Raw genomic sequence first — 20,712 nt, 5'->3', positions numbered from 1 at the left:
GACTGTTTATATTTGCAGAACTTTATTGGAAGTAGAAAAATAATAATTTCCTTAACAATTTAAACATAGCATATGTATCCATGTTTGTTAACTGATGTGGTTAAACAATTTTTTTTTAAAAAAAAACCCCAGACTGAGTTTTAGCACACATGAAAAACTAAAACAAATCATTTCCTGATGAATAGCCTTTGGACTATAATGTAACTTAAATAGAAAACTCTCTTTAGAAAGATTTTTCCTCCAAAAGCATTTTATTTTAAAAATCGGATTTAAAAAATATATAAATCATTGATTTTTATCCACTCTGTTCCCCACCCCACAGCCCAACCACTGGGGAGGACTTGGTAAGACCTGTCTTCCTGCCTGACTGCAGGTCTGCTTTGTGTGTATGTATAGGGAGGCTGCATGTGGTGTTGTGCATGTATACCAACGTTGGCCACACTTTCATTTCGCCCTCAGACTGAAAAAGGTTACCTACCTTTGATGTGAAGGTAACAGCTGTCGAACGTCAACATGCCTGTCTTGGACAAGAGATTCTAAACTTCTTTGAAAGCCCATGCAACTCAAGACAACTTGCATGGTTTGGGTTTTTTGAAAAAAAATCTTGTTACAAAAGCCCTGTTCAAACCCAGCTGCTTATGTACTGCGTTAAACATTTTGGGACTAATCACAGAAGCATCAGCACTCGAACAGGGGAGCTGGGTGGTATGGGTCTTAAAGAACATGAATACAGTTTTCCCTGGATATAAAAATCTTAAAAGGAAGGGTATGATGCTCATACTGGGTCCACTATTCAAAAACCAGTGACAAATGCATCATAAGATCACCGGATGCAAATACCAGGACAGAAGCAATTTAGGGAAAGGCGCATAATAGCTAACCCCCCACCCACCCTGGCGCCTATGATTTAAAGTACTGGTGGTGGTTTTGAGACTTAAGAAAAAGGTCACAGGCCAGTGAAAGAGAAAATGATTTCAATTTTACCTTCACAGAGACTGCATATAGACATTGTGAAAGTAGTGCTGCTTAGAAAAAGTTGGTTTCCAAGGGAGACTCCATTGAGTCAAATTGGAGGTTATTTTGAAACAATGAGCTCAGGTTTCTGCAGTGATCAGGAAACTGGAACCCCAAGCGGATGCTGGTATGTGCAGCTTATGCAGGATAAGAGAGCTTCCTTTGCAAAAAGGAAGTATATTACTGCCCAGTATGTTTAAAAACAAAAAACCCCAAAGCAACCTCCTTTAAATATATCAGAAGCAAGAAATCAGAATAAAGGAAAACTGTTAAAGGAGTTTGGGAAGACTGCAGGAAGCTCAGTGATTTATTCCCCCTGCTGCTAAAAAACACCCAGTGTGTTTCCAAAGAGCATGGGTAGGCAAACTAAGGCCTGCGGTCTTTCAATCGCCTTCTAAATCCGGCCTGCAAACAGTCTGGGAATCAGCGTGTTTTTACATGAGTAGAATGTGTATTTTGATTTAAAATGCATCTCTAGGTTATTTGTGGGGCATAGGAATTCATTCCCCCCCACACAAGTTCTGAGGGACAGTGGACTGGCCCCCTGCTGGAAACGTTTGCTGACCCCTGCCAAAGAGGGTCAACAGCAAATGAGGTTTAGTGTTAAGTTAGGACACACATGGGTGGAACATCCCAAATTCCCACTGATAGTAACTGTTGGTTGAGACCCTAACTTGTCAAGAGATCTTCAGAGTTGTGGCAGAAAACCCAATGCAACCATTAATTCAATGCAGAGCTGCAGTGAAACAAAGTCCATGCTTTGGGATTATGACAGACCGGTATAAAATGGTCAGTATCATGTTGCCTTATGTAAAAAATCATCCTGTCATGGTTTTGAACACTGCCGAGACCAAACACAAACTAAGAAAGCTTAGTGAGTGTTCACCAATGAAGTTGCTCCATTTGCGCAATGGAACTTCCATTCCCCGCACACCCTCCCCAAATCTGGTTTGGGGGTTGGGAAAAACCCAGAGCAGTTTTGTTGCAGGTGGTGCAGGGAGACTTGTAGACGTGGCCTCCCGTGTTGTTTTTGGCAACAACCAAGTGACCTCCCCGGGGTGCAAGCCGGGGCAGTGTGTATGGAAGTCCTGGGCTGCCTAGATAAGACAAGACCCTTCTCTCGGCCTTGCTGCTGTGCTCCAAATGAAAGCACAGCAAGGCATTTAGCACCAGCTTGGCAGCAGCAGTTGCCATAAGGAAACGTACAAGACGCCAGCCTTAGGGACTTCACTCCAGATTTGTGTGTCTCTCCACACAAGGCGGAAGAGTTTTGGGCTCAGCTTATGTGGTCATTACTGGGCCTTTAAAAAAAGAATCAGGTCTCTGTTATGTATCAATTTCTGCAGTGTCAGCTGCCTTTGAGGGTTCTTGTCAGGCAGAATGTAAAAGTTTTAATACAGCAATTGTATTTTCTGAAATCTCCGCTAACATGAGAGTTCTGCAGTCACTGTGGCATCAGAGTGATTTAAAACTTTAGAAAGGCGTTTTGTTGTTGTTTTTTGAGAGGGGGACAAGTAAAAATGCACTCCGGCTATTGGCATACGTTTGGGGATTTCCTAGCCCAATCCAGCAGCCAGGTCTATGCTCACACAGTGCCTGTCAGATCACTAGCTTGGAAGAAAGAAACAGAGGGACTTCTTCCCAAGATCCTTCCTGCATCCATGGCGACAAGGCCAATAATGCAGCTAGGGCTAAAAGCACTTGGCCCAGGTATCTACTGACAGCTAGAAAGGAATGAATATTTTCCATACAAGCAGGTCCCAGTTCCAGCTAAGGTTGGGAGACCCTGGGAGACAATATAGTGCAGCAGCCTGACATACCATAAGGCAGTTTCCCATCTTCCCTATACAGTGGTACCTCAGGTTACATATGCTTCATGTTACAGATGCTTCAGGTTACAGACTCCGCTAACCCAGGAATAGTACCTCGGGTTAAGAACTTTGCTTTGGGATGAGAACAGAAACTGTGCTCAGTTGGCGCAGCGGCAGCAGGAGGCCCCATTAGCTAAAGTGGTGCTTCAGGTTAAGAACAGTTTCAGGTTAAGAACGGACCTCCAGAACGAATTAAGTACTTAACCCGAGGTACCACTGTATAGATACTTCCTCCCTCCCTCTCTCTGTGTGTCGGAGAAAGAGAGAGAGAGAGAGAGAGAGAGAGGTTGCCATATTTCAAAAAGTAAAAACCAGGATACCCCGCGCTTTTCTTAGGAAGACCCAGAGGTTGTATGGCAGCCCTAAGAGAAAAAGAACACACTACACCTTGCCATTTCCCCCCATCCATTTTCAATATTTGAACAGACCATAAACACAAGAGTTCACTTGTAGAATTGTATTTATTTACTCAACTTTTCCCAAAAAACTAGATCTCCATTGTAAGTCTTTTTTACATATATAGCGAAAAATAGTTCAAAAGGAGCTCTGTAATGCCAAAAAGAATTGAGGGGGCGGGGGAACCAACACATAACAGCTGGCACAGCTAAGCCTCCAGTGTCTTGCAGTCAGGAGAGAAGAGACTCCACACTGCAGATCCTGGGGCGTGAGAGGAAAAAGCAATTAAAAATAAGTTAATTAAGTCCTACAAGGGTGAGGGGTGTGTGAGGCAGCAGTGATGAAGTTTGATCACCAAAGCTCCTAGTGGGATTACATTCATCCCAAGAGCCACAGCACTCCAATGGTGCCCCAGAAAATAACAACCACCCTTGGACCTCAACCACCCTTGGACCTGTCATTTCTCCACCCCCACCTCCCAAATGGCCGTTATATCTATCTTTCTATCTCACTAGTAGTATTGATGAATACCTCCCTCCAGGTAAAAGAGATGGGGATAACATAAAAGGAAAGAGGGACAAACAGGGGCATCCAAACCACACCTGGAACAGAGGGGCAAAACTGCGTTCCGTAAAAATAAAATGAAATCTGATGTGTGTGTAAACACTGGAAGATGCAAAACAGGAGATCATCAGGAGACAAGACACTGAGGAAGTTGAAGAAGGAACTATACCCGAACCAGGAAACCAGGCTGGACAATTCTGTGTAGAGTTGAATTTAGACGTACTCACCACTATTAGGTGGTTTCAGGAGGCGACTGGTGCCTTGGGACGGCAAGGCAGGGGGACGGGGGGGGGGGGGAGAGAACGAACTGATTCACAGCATGGACTGGATACAGCTCCAAGAACATGTTGGGACTAGCTATCTTGTCTGGGCACCAAACGTTAACACAATCCACAAGACCTGAGGGCCTGGCGTAAGACAGTTCTAGTGTCTTTGGAATGTCAAAGATGAACCTCCGACTACTCAGCCACCACTGTCAGAGAACCACATGCCAAATGGGCCTCAGCTCGTCAGAGAGATCCAGGTCCCAGAGATCCTGGAGGACAGGAGGAAAGAGAACCCCGTGGGGGAAGAGAAAGAGATTCTTGCTAGGATGGAAGTGAGCCACAGGAAAGAAATAAAAATTTATCTGGCCGAGCACCAAAAAAAGGTTATCTGTGCAATAATAGATGTATGGAAGTGGGGGTGGGAATCCCTGCTCAGAGCGAACCCACAAGAAGACAGCAAGGTAAGGAATCCTCCAAGGTCCAACACTGAAACAGACCAGGGATCTTGTCAGGGTCAATCGGCTGTGACAGGAGGATTTATCGCTAGGGAGGGGGTTGCATTTAGCTACGTGCAAGAGAAACAGCAGCGACCGTATCAATTGCAGATTTTGATGCGGGTCCCCTTAGAAAGAATGCGGAAGAAGGGGAAGATGCGCTCGCGGAACGAGGCGTTGAAGGTATGGATATGGCCCATGCTCTCGGCATTGTAGAAGCTCAGCTGGCCCCGTTCATAGTCCAGGAAGACGCAGAAGCGGCGGAGCTTCTCAGATGGGGAAAGGGAGGTCTGCTCAGTGGTCGTCAGAGCCTGGTACTTCTTGCCGTTGGTCCCCACGCACCAGATCTCCCGTTTCTGGTGGGAGCCGCCGCCGGCGGACTTCTCTTTGCGCCGGGCCGATTCGCGGGCCACCCCCACAGCCCACCCCCGCCGGCCCCCCACCTCCACTTCCCAGTAGTGGCGGCCGTAGGTGAAACCCTGCAAGGCCAGAACGCAGTAGTCGGAGTCGAAGCGCTTGGGGCTGTCGGGCAGGTCCCGCCAGCGCTCTCCGAGCCGGACGCCGAGGCAGTCCGAGGAAACGGTGAGGCGCGGGTGGGCCGTCTCGGGGTCCAGAATCAATTCAGCTGCAGGAAAGAGAGAGAGGGAAAGAGATCAAGAAAACAAAACGCTAAAAAAAAGGAGGTTGCGCATTTGGTTCCGTAGACATTTAGAAGGTTCCAAGCATGGAATTCCTCCGATTCATAGCCCGCCTTATTCAAATGGCTCAGGGCAGGTTAATAGCAAAGTTACTCTCAAGAGTTGAATGGAACCATGTCCTTAAGAAGGGCTCTGGCATGGCAGTGACCACCTCTCACAGAACAGGAGAACTCTCACAGCTGGTTTTAATTCAGCAGTTTCTAGCCCACGTGGATGGCAATAACCGTTTTAGTTTATTATGCAAATACGCAGGAAGTCTTTAATACAGGCGTGGTCAAGTGGCAGCGCAAGATTTACACCCTATACAAAATTAAAATCTTTCATTTGCTCAATTACACACATGCAACATGACCGTGAAGACAACTACTTCGGCCTTGGCATATTTTACACGACAGATTGGCCTCTGCTCATTCCCATACAATATAATGGATGTTTTAGGGAGGAGGGTGGCGCTGTGATCTAAACCACTGAGCCTCTTGGGCTTGCTGATCAGAAGGCCAGCAGTTTGAATCCCTGCGACAGGGTGAGCTTCCATTGCTCTGTCCCAGCTCCTGCCAACCTAGCAGAAAGTACACCAGTGCAAGTAGATAAATAGGCACTGCTGCAGCGGGAAGGTAAACAGTGTTTTCGTGCGCTCTGGTTTCTGTCACGGTGTCCCACCGCACCAGAAGCGGTTTAGTCCTGCTGGCCACATGACCCAGACAGCTGTCAGTGGACCTTGGCCTGAAAGCGAGATGAGCACTGCAACCCCATAGTCGCCTTTGACTCGACTTAACTGTCCAGGGGTCCTTTACCTTTTTACCTTAATGGATGTATTATGAGAGCAGAATCACAGCATAAAAAGTGGTTTTCCAAGCTCTAGAATTTCACCAGTTCATACAGAATGAGAAGGAGGGGAAATCAATAAAGACATAGCCCTAGCACACCAGCCTAGTGGTCAGCTTCCCACTCAGGCCAACTCTGATATGTCAGTGTATGAAATTCTGATGGTGAGTGGAAAGAAGCTCCTATCTATATTGGTGTTCCCAAAGCTTTAACCATAAAGATGGTGAATCAGCACCGATATGATAGCAGATACAGGGCAGAAGCTTACGGAACAGTCATATATCTCAGACTACCCAGTGAGTTAATGGTCATGGTGAAACTTCCTGGTTTTCAGTTCAGTCTCTTTACCACTGTACTGCACTACCTCCAAAAGACAATCTCAATGCTTTTTGTCTTTTCATAGAACTGCAGAGTTGGAGGGGATTTGGGGGGGGGGGGTCATCTAGTCCAATGAAGGAATATTTTGCCCAACGTGGGGCTCAACCCTGAGGGTAAGAGTCTCATGCTCTGCCAACTGAGCTATACTGCAAAAGCCTTTTCTTTTGAAGCTTGCCACTGCTCTACCTCTCTCCCACACTATTATCCTGCCCCCCTCTTCCATTCCCACCTCCAAACTCCCATTACACAGCTTTATGCCTTGCAACAGCCACCTTCACCCCTTTTCACCAGAACTTTCCCCTCTCTTTGGTGCCTCTGAATACGATACGATATGATACTCTTTATTGTCAGTCCCATACAGAACAATGAAATTGAAAAATCTCAATAAGACATTCAAAACCCAACAAGCCTGCTATCCCAACCTGAATGAATGAATGTTTATCACTACGGCCAAACAGTCAGCACAGCAAAACTAGAATTTCAGCACAAACACCAAAACGGTCAAAGTGGAATTCACCAGACAACATGCCAATTAAAAAGATCTAAAGTATGTACTTCAGGACATCTTTCCCAGAACCTCGTTGTTCCGAGTCTCCCACTTACACCACAAAGTTTTCCCCCTACTCACACAGGTTGCTGATCATTCCCAGCCTCCCTCTTTTCTCCCCGCTCCACAGTCTATAAGCCCCTCTAGGTAAGGACATCTCTCCAGAATCAGCTGCTTCCTGCAATTCATTAAGGCAACTGCACAAAAGCCAATTCCTAACCTCCATAAAGCGTGGGACAGCAGCCCTACATGAGGCAAAAGAAAGTCCATCCACATCCCTTAAGCAGTTGCTTCAATTGACTACAGGAGCAGGAGACACAGCAGCAAGGAGGAGCCAGGAGCCTTTTACCTTGAGGGACTTGGCAGAAGATCTTCCCCATCTTCTTCATTAAGACGTCTATAAGGAAGTAGTTTCGAAATTTCTTTCCTGCATCCACTGGCACCATCTCTGGATCCTGGAACGTAATGTTCTCACACCTGGCAAGTTGATAATTTAGAGCACAAATACGTTAAGGGTGGGCTTGGCAGCCAGGGGATAAAGCATTGGGTCAGAAGAAAGGAACACGACCGCCCACACCACAATGGGACATGGGGCTATTCCTAGCTCGGCTCGTCCAATCTCCTCCATATTGCTGCAGCGGCACCTAACAGTCCACTTCAATCCTTTGCTTTTAACACAAGAACACTGCACACTGAGAGGGAACAGAAGCGAGGAGATTAAGCCAGCAAAGAGGTGAGACGACAAGGTGGCTTTTCACTTTTTGGTCCTCACCTTCAAGAACAAGGTTCAATGAATTCTGCCAAGATTCCAAGCTTACTTCTCGTACGCTGTGCTCTCCGTAACGAGCTCAAAGTATTGATCCATAGATTTGTGAACTTGTTAACAGTTTTGCAGTAAAAAAATGGGAACATAAGAAGAGCTGTTCTGGATCTGACCAAAGGCCCATCTAGTCCAGAATCTGGATGTCAGGACTGGTCATTGTCCTCTTCAGATCCCCACACAAACGCTTCTTGTTCTTTTATAACTTTTATTGCGTATTAACAAAACAATCTTATAAACGGTTCTTAAATATTATTCCTCAGAGTCACTTATTTCAGATACCTTCTGAGCTCTGCTTCTCCGTGATCAGCCACTCTCAAAATGTCGAACGCGCCCTTCCTTTTGCTTTCCTGCTCTTTTTTCTAACCTCCTGGCTAGAGCTGGCTTCTATCTCCCCTCCTCCGAATCTGAGCTAGAACTGAACCCTTCCCTTTCCTGTGAACAGCTGGTCCCTCCCTGTTGTTGTCTTCTATTAGATTCACTGCTCTCCTTCCCCCCTTGGGGAATGCTTTCTCCCTCTGAGAAACTGGAAACTTCTAACTCTTCCCTGACACTGGACATCACAGTGGACCATCAGATGTCCCGGGAAGGTCCACAGGCAGAACCTGAATGAAGCTCCTAGCAACTGGTATTCAGGGGCACACTGTCTTGGAGGTCAGGGGAGGGGAACCTCAGGTCTAGGGGAGCCAGACTGTTAGGCAAAGTACCAGGGTGGATTTGATTTACCGTATTTTTCGCTCTATAACACGCACCTGACCATAACACGCACATAGTTTTTAGAGGAGGAAAACAAGAAAAAAAATTCTGAATGAAACAGTGGATGTATCATTTTTGTGCTTCATGCTGTGGCCACAGACATGTGATCTGACGGTGAGTTTGGGGTAGCCCAATGCAAAAATACTGAGAATCCATGTGGATCTGTGCTTTGTAACCACGTTTTTGCACCACTGCAGCCCCAGGCAACAGTGGGTGCGTGATTTTTTTGGTGCGGGCTGTAGCCATAGACATGCTATGTGATCTGATGGTGAATTTGGGGTGAACCTGAGGCAGAATGCAGGAAAGCAGCAGCCTCCTCTACAGCTTTCCCTCCTCCGTGACGCGGGATCTGATTTTTGCCTCTGCACTCGGACCAGTCTGCTCCAGGGACCACACATTCGCTCAATAAGACGCACAGACATTTCCCCTTACTTTTTAGGAGAAAAAATGTGAGTGTTATAGAAAGAAAAATACGGTAAATCACAATTTAAATCACTAGTCAGTAAGACTTGATCTAAATCACTTTTTTACAGAAAGGCATTCCTGCTGGTATAATCTTAATATTTACAACGAGGTGAAGGTTTCGTTTTTGGAATAATACATTTTCAGAGTAGTTTTTACAGTTATATCAAGAATTACTGATTCGGTTATACTATTAGAAATACATAGATAATTATGAAATTATTATGAGGTTTAATAAGTTAACTGTTTATATTTGGACAACTTTTCTGCTGTACTTTATTGGAAGGAGAAAAATAATCATTTATTTAACTAAATTTGTTTAACTAATTTAACCCAGCCAGACGGGCGGGGTATAAATAATAAATTGTTGTTGTTGTTTAACTAAAGCAATAACATTATAGCATATGTATCCATGTTTGTTGACTGATGTGGTTAAACATTTTTATTTTATTTTTTAAAAAAACTTAGACTGAGTTTCAGCACACATGAAAAACTTGAAACAAATCCTTATTTCCTGATGGCCTTTGGACTATAATGTAACTTAAATAGAAAACTGTCTTTAGAAAGATTTTTTTCCTCCAAAAGCATTTTATTTTAAAAATCCAATTTAAATAAAAAACCTGATTTTTTTAAAAATGTAATTATTTCTTTTCATCCACCTGTAAAGTACTGAGTGACTTTGAAAACATACACCAGTTCATGGGGCCTTATTTCCAGCAGTTTGATAGCAGGCAGGCGCCTCCACTGTGTATTCTTTTCAGCTCCTTCTAGAAACATTTTTGTTCAGACAAGCCTACCACAGATGTATTTTTCTCATGTTTTTAGTTTAGCACATATTTTAAATAGCTGTGTAAACAATTTTTTTTAATGATAATCTTACTGTTTTATTCTTTTTGTAAACTCCTTTGAGGGTTTTTTAAAAATAAAAAACACAAGCAGTAAAGAAATTTTACGAAATGAATAAATAAAACAAAATTTTAGCAGTGCCGGGAAATGTCATTTTTGATAGCTTACACAAACACCTGTCTGTTGACTCAAAGGAGAAATTGCTGGTTAAGACGTTACTATGTGTTTTAACAAAGCTTCTGAATACCCACTCTGTAAACATTTAGCCTTTCAAGTTACTCTGCCTTCCCTTGATTTGGGAGAGTCAAACACAATTATAGACTTCAATTCAGTGTTAGAAACTGAGGTATGAAAGCTAGGAGCTAAATGGTACATTAAACCTCGGTTATGGGTGCAGCAACTGAATGTCTAGGCACCCTTTTTTATAACAATACAAAGCTGAAAATGAAGGAACTGCAGCTAAAATATGAAGTTCATTTTTCACATGATCTATTCCTTCCGCTGTCGCCCCCCCCCCAATATTCTTAAGAGGGTCTCTTCTCCAGTCTTCAGAGAGTACCTGGAAGTGGGGAGGCGGAAAAAGGTCCTCCTTTCCTTCCACTCTGCAGTTTTAATCTGAAATCTTGGGTGCAGCACTGCACCCGCAGCTCAGAAACTGCTCGAACTAATGAAATTCCCCGTCGCAAAATGCGATTAGAACAATGGGAGTTTCGAACACTGCTTCAATTAGACTCTGTGAAAAACCTTTTATGCGGATCTGGATTTTATGAAGCAGTAGCAACTATGCCACCATGCACCGAAATACTGCAGCAATTCCAAAGGCTAACCAGCCCCAAACCTGTTTTGCTTCAGCAAGGTCGGTGCATGATGAGCCATTACCGTATTTTTCGTCCCATAGGACGCACTTTTTCCCCTCCAAAAATGAAGGGGAAATGTGTGTGCGTCCTATGGGGCGAATGCAGGCTTTCGCTGAAGCCTGGAGAGCGAGAGGGGTCGGTGCGCACCGACCCCTCTCGCTCTCCAGGCTTCAGGAAGCTCCGCGCAACCCTCGGGAGACCGGCTCCGAGGGTTGCGCAGAGCTGCCTGCAATCCCCGGCTCAGCACAGCTCTGCACCGCCATCCGGAGCGGAGCGCTAAGTCCCGCCCCACTCCGGATGGCGGCGCAGAGCTGCCTGCAGTCCCGGGATCAGCGCACTTCTCCCCATCGCCAGCCCCAGAAGCTCGGGGGACAGCGGGGAGGCAGAGCGTGCCTTCCCACTGTTCCCCGACCTGGTTCTTCCAGCCCCGCACCTGGGGGAAAAATAATTTTTTTCCCTTTATTCCCCCCCCCCAAAAAACTAGGTGCGTCCTATGGGCCGGAGCGTCCTATGGGGCGCAAAATACGGTAGATTATTCCCTCAAACGTATTTTCCCCTGGGGGTGGGCAGCTGATGGCAAAAATTGGAGAACCTCGGCTGACAAAGCAGAGGCTACCTTAAGATGGCCTTGAGACACCAGTGCCAGAGATTTATGGACTGTGGAAGCTGCAGATCTCTTATCATTCATGGAGTTTGATCAAATGAGCATATGGAAAACTAACAAGCATCTCAAGGCCTTTCAGATACACACAGGAGAAATTGAAAGCAAAAACCAAGATCAACCAACCTGACTAAAGTGCCTTTGAAGTCCTAGAAAAAAAGAAGAGACAAAAAAGTCAGGAAGACAGGCAAATGTGGGGAAAAACAAAATTTAAGAGTTTGTAGCCACTTAAGATGAAGATTTGATCTCTTCCAGTCCTACTGAGAGGGAGCACGCAGCAGTGACTTCCTAGTACAAGGAAGGGCTGAATGTTCAGACGTAACCCTTAGGAGGACTGAATATAATGATGATTTGCCCAGGGAATTTATGAAGTCAACACCCTTAGAATCTCCAAATCTTCAACATTATTATTTCCTGCACAGGGTGGTCTTATTGGTGGTGGTGGTGGTCTTACATTCTAGACTTTATGAGCAGAGAAAGAATAGTGTTATCTTCCAGACATCACTGGACTCCATCTGTCTGCCAGCATGGCCAACAGTTCAGAAATGAGGGGAGTTGTACTCAAGCAACATATAAAAGGCAACAGATTCCCCACCCCTGCATTGGAATCGTCGAAGACAAGTCTGTCTCATGGAATTAGAGCATGGGTAGGCAAACAAAGGCCTGGGGGCCGGATCTGGCCCAAGTGCCTTCTAAATCCGGCCCGCGGACGGTCCGGGAATCAGCGTGTTTTTACATGAGTAGAATGTGTGTTTTTATTTAAAATGCATCTCTGGGTTATTTGTGGAGCATAGGAATTCATTCATCCCCCCCCCCCCCAAGATATAGTCCGGCCCCTGACAAGGTATGAGGAACAGTGGACTGAAAAAGTTTGCTGACCCCTGAATTAGAGCTACTCGAATTCCATATAGCAAACTCACACTTAAAAAAACCCACAATCCTACACTAAACTCTTTTGTGTCCAGGATCTGTACCACTGTACCACTTGTAAATCACTGTGGCACCACAGCTGGGCAGATTCTTGGCCACTGGTCACCCTGAAGCCAGGCAAGTAGAAAAGGGATTCATTCACCTTGATCATCTGCAAGCCATCCTGCTTGCTCTTGTCCTCCGCTTCTGCAATGAGGCGGCTGAGGGCAGCAGCTTGCTCCTCGAGGTGGGAGACGTTGTTACTCTGGCTGGCAAGAAGCACCTCGTAGCGGTCCTCCAGCTGGTGCAGCATCAGTGCCTGCTCTCCAATGAGGAACTGGTGCAGCCGCTCAAAGTCCGCCTCAAAGTCTTTCATATCGAGCTTCATCTTGTTCTGCGGGAGGATAGGTAAGGGTGAGGAAAGCAAGCGTGAAGGTGGCTGGAGCAAAGGTTTCATGGCGAAGCAGAGTGGAATTATACACCTCTTTTCTTAGCAGGTAAGCCCCTTTATGAGGGACGCGGGTGGCGCTGTGGGTTAAACCACAGAGCCTAGGGCTTGCCAATCAGAAGGTCGGCGGTTCAAATCCCCGCGACGGGGTGAGCTCCCGTTGCGCGGTCCATGCTCCTGCCAACCTAGCAGTTCGAAAGCACGTCAAAGTGCAAGTAGATCAATAGGTACCACTCCGGCGGGAGGGTAACAGTGTTTCCCTGCGCTGCTCTGTTTCACCAGAAGCGGCTTAGTCATGCTGGCCACATGACCCGGAAGCTGTACGCCGGCTCCCTCAGCCAATAAAGCGAGATGAGCGCCGCAACCCCAGAGTTGGCCACGACTGGACCTAACGGTCAGGAGTCCCTTTAACCTTTACTTAAGCCCCTTTATAAGCTACAGAATTGACATTATAAGCACGGAATCTCAGTACTATCCATAGAAACAATGCAACCAATCCACAAACATTGATCAATGGGAAACATTTTTTTAAAAAATATGAAATGTAACTTAGAAAATAATGGGGATGGGAGGTACCATCTTAGACATTTCCCCCTTTCTCTCGTGTAAGAAAATGCCTCTTCCAAGATTCCACCTGCTGCAACATGTGCATCCATCATCTGAAAAAAACCAAGCTCTCTCTTCTTTTCAGGTGGTTTGCAGGAGGATAAAATAAGCTTGTAACTTACCCTGAGATCTGCTATTTTCTCCTGTTCGACCGACTTCTGCTTCATAACAGTCTCCAGTTTCTTCTTCAGTGGATCCAAGTGGCCTTGAAGTTTGGCCTGAAAAATAAAATACTAGAACCTTCGAGAAACAGCCATTCAAGTTGCTTCAGTGTCTGAATTCTAAAGACACTGCAAATAGAATAAATGGTGCAATTACATTTTACAGAGCTTCCTGTTCATACATAAGGAGTAGGACAGGCATAGGCAAACTCCGGCCTTCCAGATGTTTGGGACTACAATTCCCATAATCCTTGACCACTGGTCCTGTTAGCTGGGAATGATGGGAATTGTAGTCCCAAACGGCTGGCGGGCCGGAGTTTGCCTATGCCTGGAGTAAGAGCTTGGGAATAAACTTCTTGTTACTCAAAGACATTTTCCCTTTTAAAAAAAGGTTTATATCATGCCTCCACTTTTCAGATCATTGCTTTCTGGCCACCTACTTGTCACACTTGGATGCAACTGGTATAAACAGTTGTAGCCTCCACACAACCGCTTCCACAAATCCTGAAAATCTCAGCTATTGTTTAGAAAAGGGAGCACAAGTTTCTAGTCCCTATAGCTTAAGGATTCAGGGGGGTGGAGGTTAAACTATCAAAGCTTATTGCCTGTTTTTTTAATAAAGGATTTGAAATCAGATAGTGTCCAATGGAAAATATTTGCTTAATGTTATCTCTCATTCCTCTGTTCTGCCCCTCAGGGTCTTACTGACCTAGTTGCATGAAGAAATGCATACAAATACATCATCCTGAAGGAGATTGAGCTTTCTGTACTGCACATCAATGTTCACAGAGGGAAACCAAAGTGCAAAATTTAGATTCTAGTAGTAGTAATAAAGCTAAAAAGAAGCTACATGCAGCATTTTTTAAAAAAGTTCAACACACATCTGCATGCCACTCACAAGTGGCATACCAAAGTTTGTGCCACTGGTGTGCATAAAGTGAAACATAAAATTCATGCATTCTTCATACAGGTTTTCTAGTTATATAACAGGATGTTAGGCACAAAATACAAATGAAATGCTTTGAAGAGTAATAGAAGTTAAACAATAGAGCTTTTATCCCTTTATTGTTTCTTACTGCATATCAGCAATTATCATACAGATCAACTGACTGCAATTGTTAGAAAAGAAAACTCCTAAAGTCCTAATCCAAAAATAAAAGATTTTATGAATAGAAGGCTGCCTTAAACGGACACACCCTAAGTCCATCTAGTCCAATATTGTCAACTCTGACAAGATGCAACTCAGTCAGTGGACTATCCTAGCTTTGCTACATAAAAGGCTTTCACTAGAAATGTTAGGATTTGAACCTGGGATGTTTTGCATAAGTTCTGGCACAGGGCTACGCCCCTTGCCTCTTTGCCAGTAGCACGACACACACAACAGATGTTCCCCTAAGCAAGAGGACGCATACAGTGGTACCTCAGGTTACAGACACTTCAGGTTACATACACTTCAGGTTACAGACTCCGCTAACCCAGAAATATTACCTTGGGTTATGAATTTTGCTTCAGGATGAGAACAGAAATTGTGTTCTGGTGGCACGGCGGCAGTAGGAGGCCCCATTAGCTAAAGTGGTGCTTCAGGTTAAGAACAGTTTCAGGTTAAGAACGGACCTCTGGAACAAATTAAGTACTTAACCTGAGGTATTACTGTACTATAGGTTCAGACTGTACAGTCCTAACATTCACATTGACCCCAGCCTCCTGCATACCTTGTATTCTTGCACAACCTCTTCCAGCGGCATGACGCTGTGGTGCTTATGGGCCCGCGATTCTCTGCACACAACACAGATGGGCTCTTCGTCTGCCTCACAGAAAAGCTTGAGGGGCTCCTGGTGCTTCTCGCACAGGGTTCGCTCAGCACTCAGAGCTCGTCCCGCCACTAACACGGACGGCGATCCGGATGTATCCCCTGCCGCCGCCAGTTCCACGGCCTCCGTGGACACCGCCACGGAGTTGAACGGCTGCGGGTGCATCTGGCGGATGATCTGCACCATATTGGCCAGCTGGAGGTTGGGGCGGAAGCTGCGGCGAGGGAAGACCTTGCGGCACTGGGGGCAGCTGAAAGCCGGGCGCATCTGGGGGGTCGGCGGGGTCGGGGGCACTGTATACTCATCCTCCGGCTCCTCTTCCTCGTCCATCACCTCGTCGTCGTCGTAGCTGTCGAACAGCAAGTCGTTCCCCATGTCATCGTCCCACATGTCATCGGACCCGGGGCGCTGGGCCCAGTACGCTCTCTCGTCTTCATCATCCCACACGTCGTCCTCTTCGTCGTCGAACTCCTCCTCCCGAGACACGACCTCCTCCTCCTCTTCCATGTCCCCGCCATCATCCAAGTACTCGTTGTCCTCCAGGTCGTCTTCGTCGGGGTCGGCGTCCTCCTCCGGCCCCAGGTCGTCGACCCCTCCGTCATCCGCGCCCGCGTCGGAGCCGGGCCCGTACCCTCCGTCCGAGCCGGAGGCGCCCGCGTCGTCCCCTTCCTCCGAGCCCGAGCCCCACAGCTGAGTGATGCACACGCGGCAGAAGTTGTGGCCGCAGCCGATGGACACCGGGTCGATGAAGTAGTCCAGGCAGATGGCGCACACCGCCTCCTCGTGGAGGGTCGCCACCGGGTTGGGGGCGGCCCGGGAGCCGCTACTGGCGGGCCCCGCCGCCGCCATGGGGACCCCGAGTTCTTCCCAGTCGCCCCACACACTTCTCTCGCCTCCCCCCCTGAAGGGAGGCGCCTTCCTCCCGCTCACAAGGCCGCTCCCCTCGGCACTGCTGAGCCCTTCTCCTCACGGCGCCTGTGTTATGGGGACGCCGCCCGAGGGGAACCCCCCGCCCCGCCCCGCGGCTCACCTGGTCGCAGGTACAACCGCCCGAGGCCCTTCCGGGCTCCCCCCGCCCAGCCCTGAAACAAGAAGCCGCCTCGGCACGCGCTCCACTCCCGCCGCCCAACTGGCCACGCCGAGGCTCCACCGCCGCCGCCGCCCGCGTCTCTATGGCGGTTAAGTGCTCCTCGGCGCCGGAAGAGAAGGGCGGGGCTACGGCGCCGCTCTAGCAACCCGCGGGGGGTTTCTATGATGCGGCGTGGGAGGGGGGCGGGGAGGCGGTGGCTGGTGGGGAGAACGGGGCCTTTCTACCCGCAGCCGAATCCTCTGGGCTACACCGAGTTCCCGGCTGGCTCGCAGCGCTTGCTTTACTGAAAGAGCTCCAGGGTTAGAGAGACGCGAAGCCGCCGCGGCCGCTAAACAGGAAAGCCCTATTCCTTCGAGGAAATGCGCCGGAAACCGGAGGCCGCTCTACATTGTTTGCGTCTCTATGGTCGCCTAGGGTGCCGCAGATGGGCGAGCGAGGCGGAGCTGCAGCCGGCCTGGAAGGGGAAGTGGGTGAAAGAGCCACCGAGCGGGTTTCTGGTCCCAGGAAAGGCTTGGGCTGCTTGGGCCCAGAAGGACCCATGCATTGGGGCTGGGCACCAGCTGGGCTCCTGGGATGGAATTGAATGCAGATTTCCAGAAGGAATTTCCTGAGTAGGGATGAAAAGTGCACCAGGCTTGCGATTATGGCCGCAACAGTTGCAAGGAAGGAAGGAAAGAAAATCGAGTATTTCAGGGTAGCTGAGCGGTGATCACGCAGCAGCAGATGCAAAATGCCAAAGATTTTACCAGCAAGGAAAAGAGTCGCATGCCAGAAAGAGCAGGCTCTTTTTTCGTGTGAAATAGTTAATTTTCAAATTTACAAAAACAACGCTGTCAGAATGCAGAATGCAGCCTGGGAGAGGCTTTTTAAGTGGACAGCTTGAGTAGAGTAGGCCTTTGTTGCATAAAACCAGATCAGTGCTTTGTGTTGGGGGAGTTGTGGACCCAGATTGGAAAAAGGTAAAAGGCGGATCTACACGGATCCTCGTGAATTCATATGATTTTTTCATTCAAATTAAATAAAACCACCATGATACTGTAGACCATGTCTTCCTCTGTAGAAAGCATCAAAAAAATCACGCATCCACTGTTTCGGGGGGGCGCAGGGGCGCAAAAACATGGTTAAAAAACACGGATCCACATGGATCCTCATGATTTTTCCACTAGATCAGCCCAAAGTCACCATCAGATCAAAGATCATGGCCATGGGCACAGCATCCACCACAAAAATCACGGATACACGGCTTCCTGGCGAAACCGTGGCCCAAAAAGGTGGTTTTGAAGCACGGATCCTCATGGATCCTCACGCTTTTTGCATTGGGCTGCCCCAAACTCACCGTCAAATCACACATGATGTCCGGAGGCACAGCCTGCCCCACAAAAATCACGGATCCACGGCTTCCTGGCCACTCCATGGCCCAAAAACGTGGTTTTCAAGCACAGATCCTCATGGATCCTCACGCTTTTTGCATTGGGCTACCCCAAACTCACCTTCAAATCACACATCATTCCCAGGGGCACAGCTTACACCACAAAAATCACGGATCCACGGCTTCCTGGCCACTCCATGGCCCAAAAACGTGGTTTTCAAGCACGGATCCTCATGGATCCTCACGCTTTTTGCATTGGGCCAACCCAAACTCACTGTCAAATCACACATCATGGCCAGGGGCACAGCATCCACCACAAAAATCACAGATCCACAGCTTCCTGGCCACCCCATGGCCCAAAAACGTGGTTTTCAAGCACGGATCCTCATGGATCCTCACCCTTTTTGCACTATATCAGCCCAAAGTCACCGTCAAATCACACATGATTTCCAGGGGCACAGCATGCACCACAAAAATCACGGATCCACGGCTTCCTGGCCACTCTGTGGCCCAAAAACGTGGTTTTCAAGCACGGATCCTCATGGATCCCACACTTTTTGCATTGGGCTACCCCAAACTCACCTTCAAACCACACATCATTCCCAGGGGCACAGCTTACACCACAAAAATCACGGATCCACGGCTTCCTGGCCACTCCATGTCCTAAAAACGTGGTTTTCAAGCACGGATCCTCATGGATCCTCACGCTTTTTGCATTGGGCCAACCCAAACTCACTGTCAAATCACACATCATGGCCAGGGGCACAGCATCCACCACAAAAATCATAGATCCACGGCTTCCTGGCCACTCCATGGCCCAAAAACGTGGTTTTCAAGCACGGATCCTCATGGATCCTCACGCTTTTTGCATTGGGCTGCCCCAAACTCACCGTCAAATCACACATCATTCCCAGGGGCACAGCTTACACCACAAAAATCACAGATCCACGGCTTCCTGGCCACTCCATGGCCCAAAAACGTGGTTTTCAAGCACGGATCCTCATGGATCCCACACTTTTTGCATTGGGCCAACCCAAACTCACTGTCAAATCACACATCATGTCCAGGGGCACAGCATCCACCACAAAAAAATCAGATCCACGGTTATCTGGCAACGGCATGGCCCAAAAACGTGGTTTCGAAGCATGGATCCTCATGGATCCACACGCTTTTTGCATTGGGCCAACCCAAACTCACTGTCAAATCACACATCATTCCCAGGGGCACAACATCCACCACAAAAATCACGGATCCACGGCTTCCTGGCCATACCGTGGCCCAAAAACGTGGTTTTGAAGCACGGATCCTCATGGATCATCACACTTTTTGCTTTGGGCCAACCCAAACTCACTGTCAAATCACACATCATGTCCAGGGGCACAGCCTGCACAACAAAAAACTCAGATCCACGGCTTCCTGGCCATATTGTGGACCAAAAAAGGTGGTTTTGAAGCACAGATCCTCATGGATCCTCACACTTTTTGCACTAGATCAGCCCAAACTCACCATCAAATCACACATCATAGCCAGGGGCACAGCCTGCACCACAAAAATCACGGATCCATGGCTTCCTGGCCACTCCATGGCTCAAAAACATGGTTTTGAAGCACAGATCCTCATGGATCATCACCCTTTTTGCATTGGGGAACCCCAAATTCACCCTTTATTCACATATCTTGTACATAACCACAGATCTGACCACAAACATCATGGATCTACTGCTTCATGGCCCTGGCCAGATGCTACCCTGGATATATTGGCCAATTTTTAGGTGGGTGTGCTGGGATGGAGGAAACGGAGTCGGCTGAATCTCTATCCTTTAAGGATGGGCGTCCAATGGCTGGGCCAGAATAATTTCTGTTTGGTTTGCCAGCTCCCAGGTCTTCATGGGGCGCAATAGTCACCTGTAGCTGCTATCAGGAGTCCCGGTGTGATCCTGGATGCTTCTGTCTCTATGGAGGCATTGGTCACAAATGTAGCCAAACTGGAATTTTTGAATCTATATCAGGTTAGGAGATCGGTACCGTACCTGTCCCTTTCCAACCTAGCCATGGTGATCCATGCAGTAGTCACCTGCAGACTAGACTACTTTAACTTGCTGTACACCTGAGCCGGGGAGTGCAGGGTATAAATGTGATAGAGAGAGAGAGAGAGAGTGAGAGAGATAGATATGCAGGGCTACCCTTGAGACTGCTCCAGAAACTCCAAATGGTCTAAAATGCAGATGCATGAGTTCTTACTTGGACTTTGTGGAGAGCCCACATTCAGTTGGTTGTTCATCAGCTGGATTGGCTCCAGGTGGAGTATCGAATTAGGTTCAATGTTTTGGTGCTAATCTTTAAAGCCCTAAACAGTCTGTGACCTTTCTTATCTGTGGGAATTATCTTCCAATACACCCCCCATGAGTGTGACGCTCATCTAACAGCTACCTACTGGTGGTCCCTGGCCCAAAACATATCCAGCTGTCCTCAACCAGAGCCAGAGCCTTTTTGGTGGAACGCTTTGTCTAATGAGAACCAGGGCTCAGTGCAATCTATCTCAGTTCTCTCACTTGTCATGGTGAGTGGGCTTGCACATTCCTATGACCCTTGTGAGTGAAGCCATTGGGAATCTCGTACTCCCAGCAGGGTCACCCAAGGTGGTAAGGTCAAAGAAAATTAAATATGCTCAGAGTCCTGTAGTGATTTCATGCTCTTTATTGCAGCTTGTAAAACAGTGATTGAATTTCCCCCCAAACCTCAGGCTTTTATATACATTATTTACACAATGAGTCCCGTCTGACTAGCTGATTCTGCTTCCCTCCTGGAGCCTGATTGGTCTTTTCCTGCAAGCCAATCAGTTCTTGCATTCTAGGATCCTACTT

General features: G+C 47.5%; 1 protein-coding gene and 1 long non-coding RNA gene across 2 annotated transcripts in view; one reads left to right on the top strand and one right to left on the bottom strand.

Moving 5' to 3' along the window:
* Positions 1-3,327: 3,327 nt before the first annotated feature.
* TRIM41 (tripartite motif containing 41) lies at positions 3,328-16,786 on the bottom strand. The gene is made up of 6 exons (XM_083492120.1): positions 15,292-16,786; positions 13,541-13,636; positions 12,528-12,758; positions 11,582-11,604; positions 7,403-7,530; positions 3,328-5,230 (listed from the first exon to the last, which is right to left on the bottom strand). Exons 1-6 carry the CDS (start codon positions 16,237-16,239, stop codon positions 4,707-4,709), a joined length of 1,950 nt encoding a protein of 649 aa, XP_083348246.1. The 5' UTR covers positions 16,240-16,786; the 3' UTR covers positions 3,328-4,706.
* Positions 12,765-20,712, top strand: part of LOC310702267 — a 25,830-nt gene continuing 17,882 nt past the window's right edge. Inside the window, exon 1 of the long non-coding RNA XR_014523419.1 lies at positions 12,765-13,058. This is a non-coding gene — a long non-coding RNA (uncharacterized lncRNA). The remainder of the gene's footprint in view (positions 13,059-20,712) is intronic.

Source organism: Podarcis liolepis (genome assembly GCF_965112155.1).
Source record: "Podarcis liolepis genome assembly, chromosome: 2".
NCBI classification, from domain to species: Eukaryota; Metazoa; Chordata; class Lepidosauria; order Squamata; family Lacertidae; genus Podarcis; species Podarcis liolepis.
This window is presented reverse-complemented; position numbering and strand designations above follow the sequence as displayed.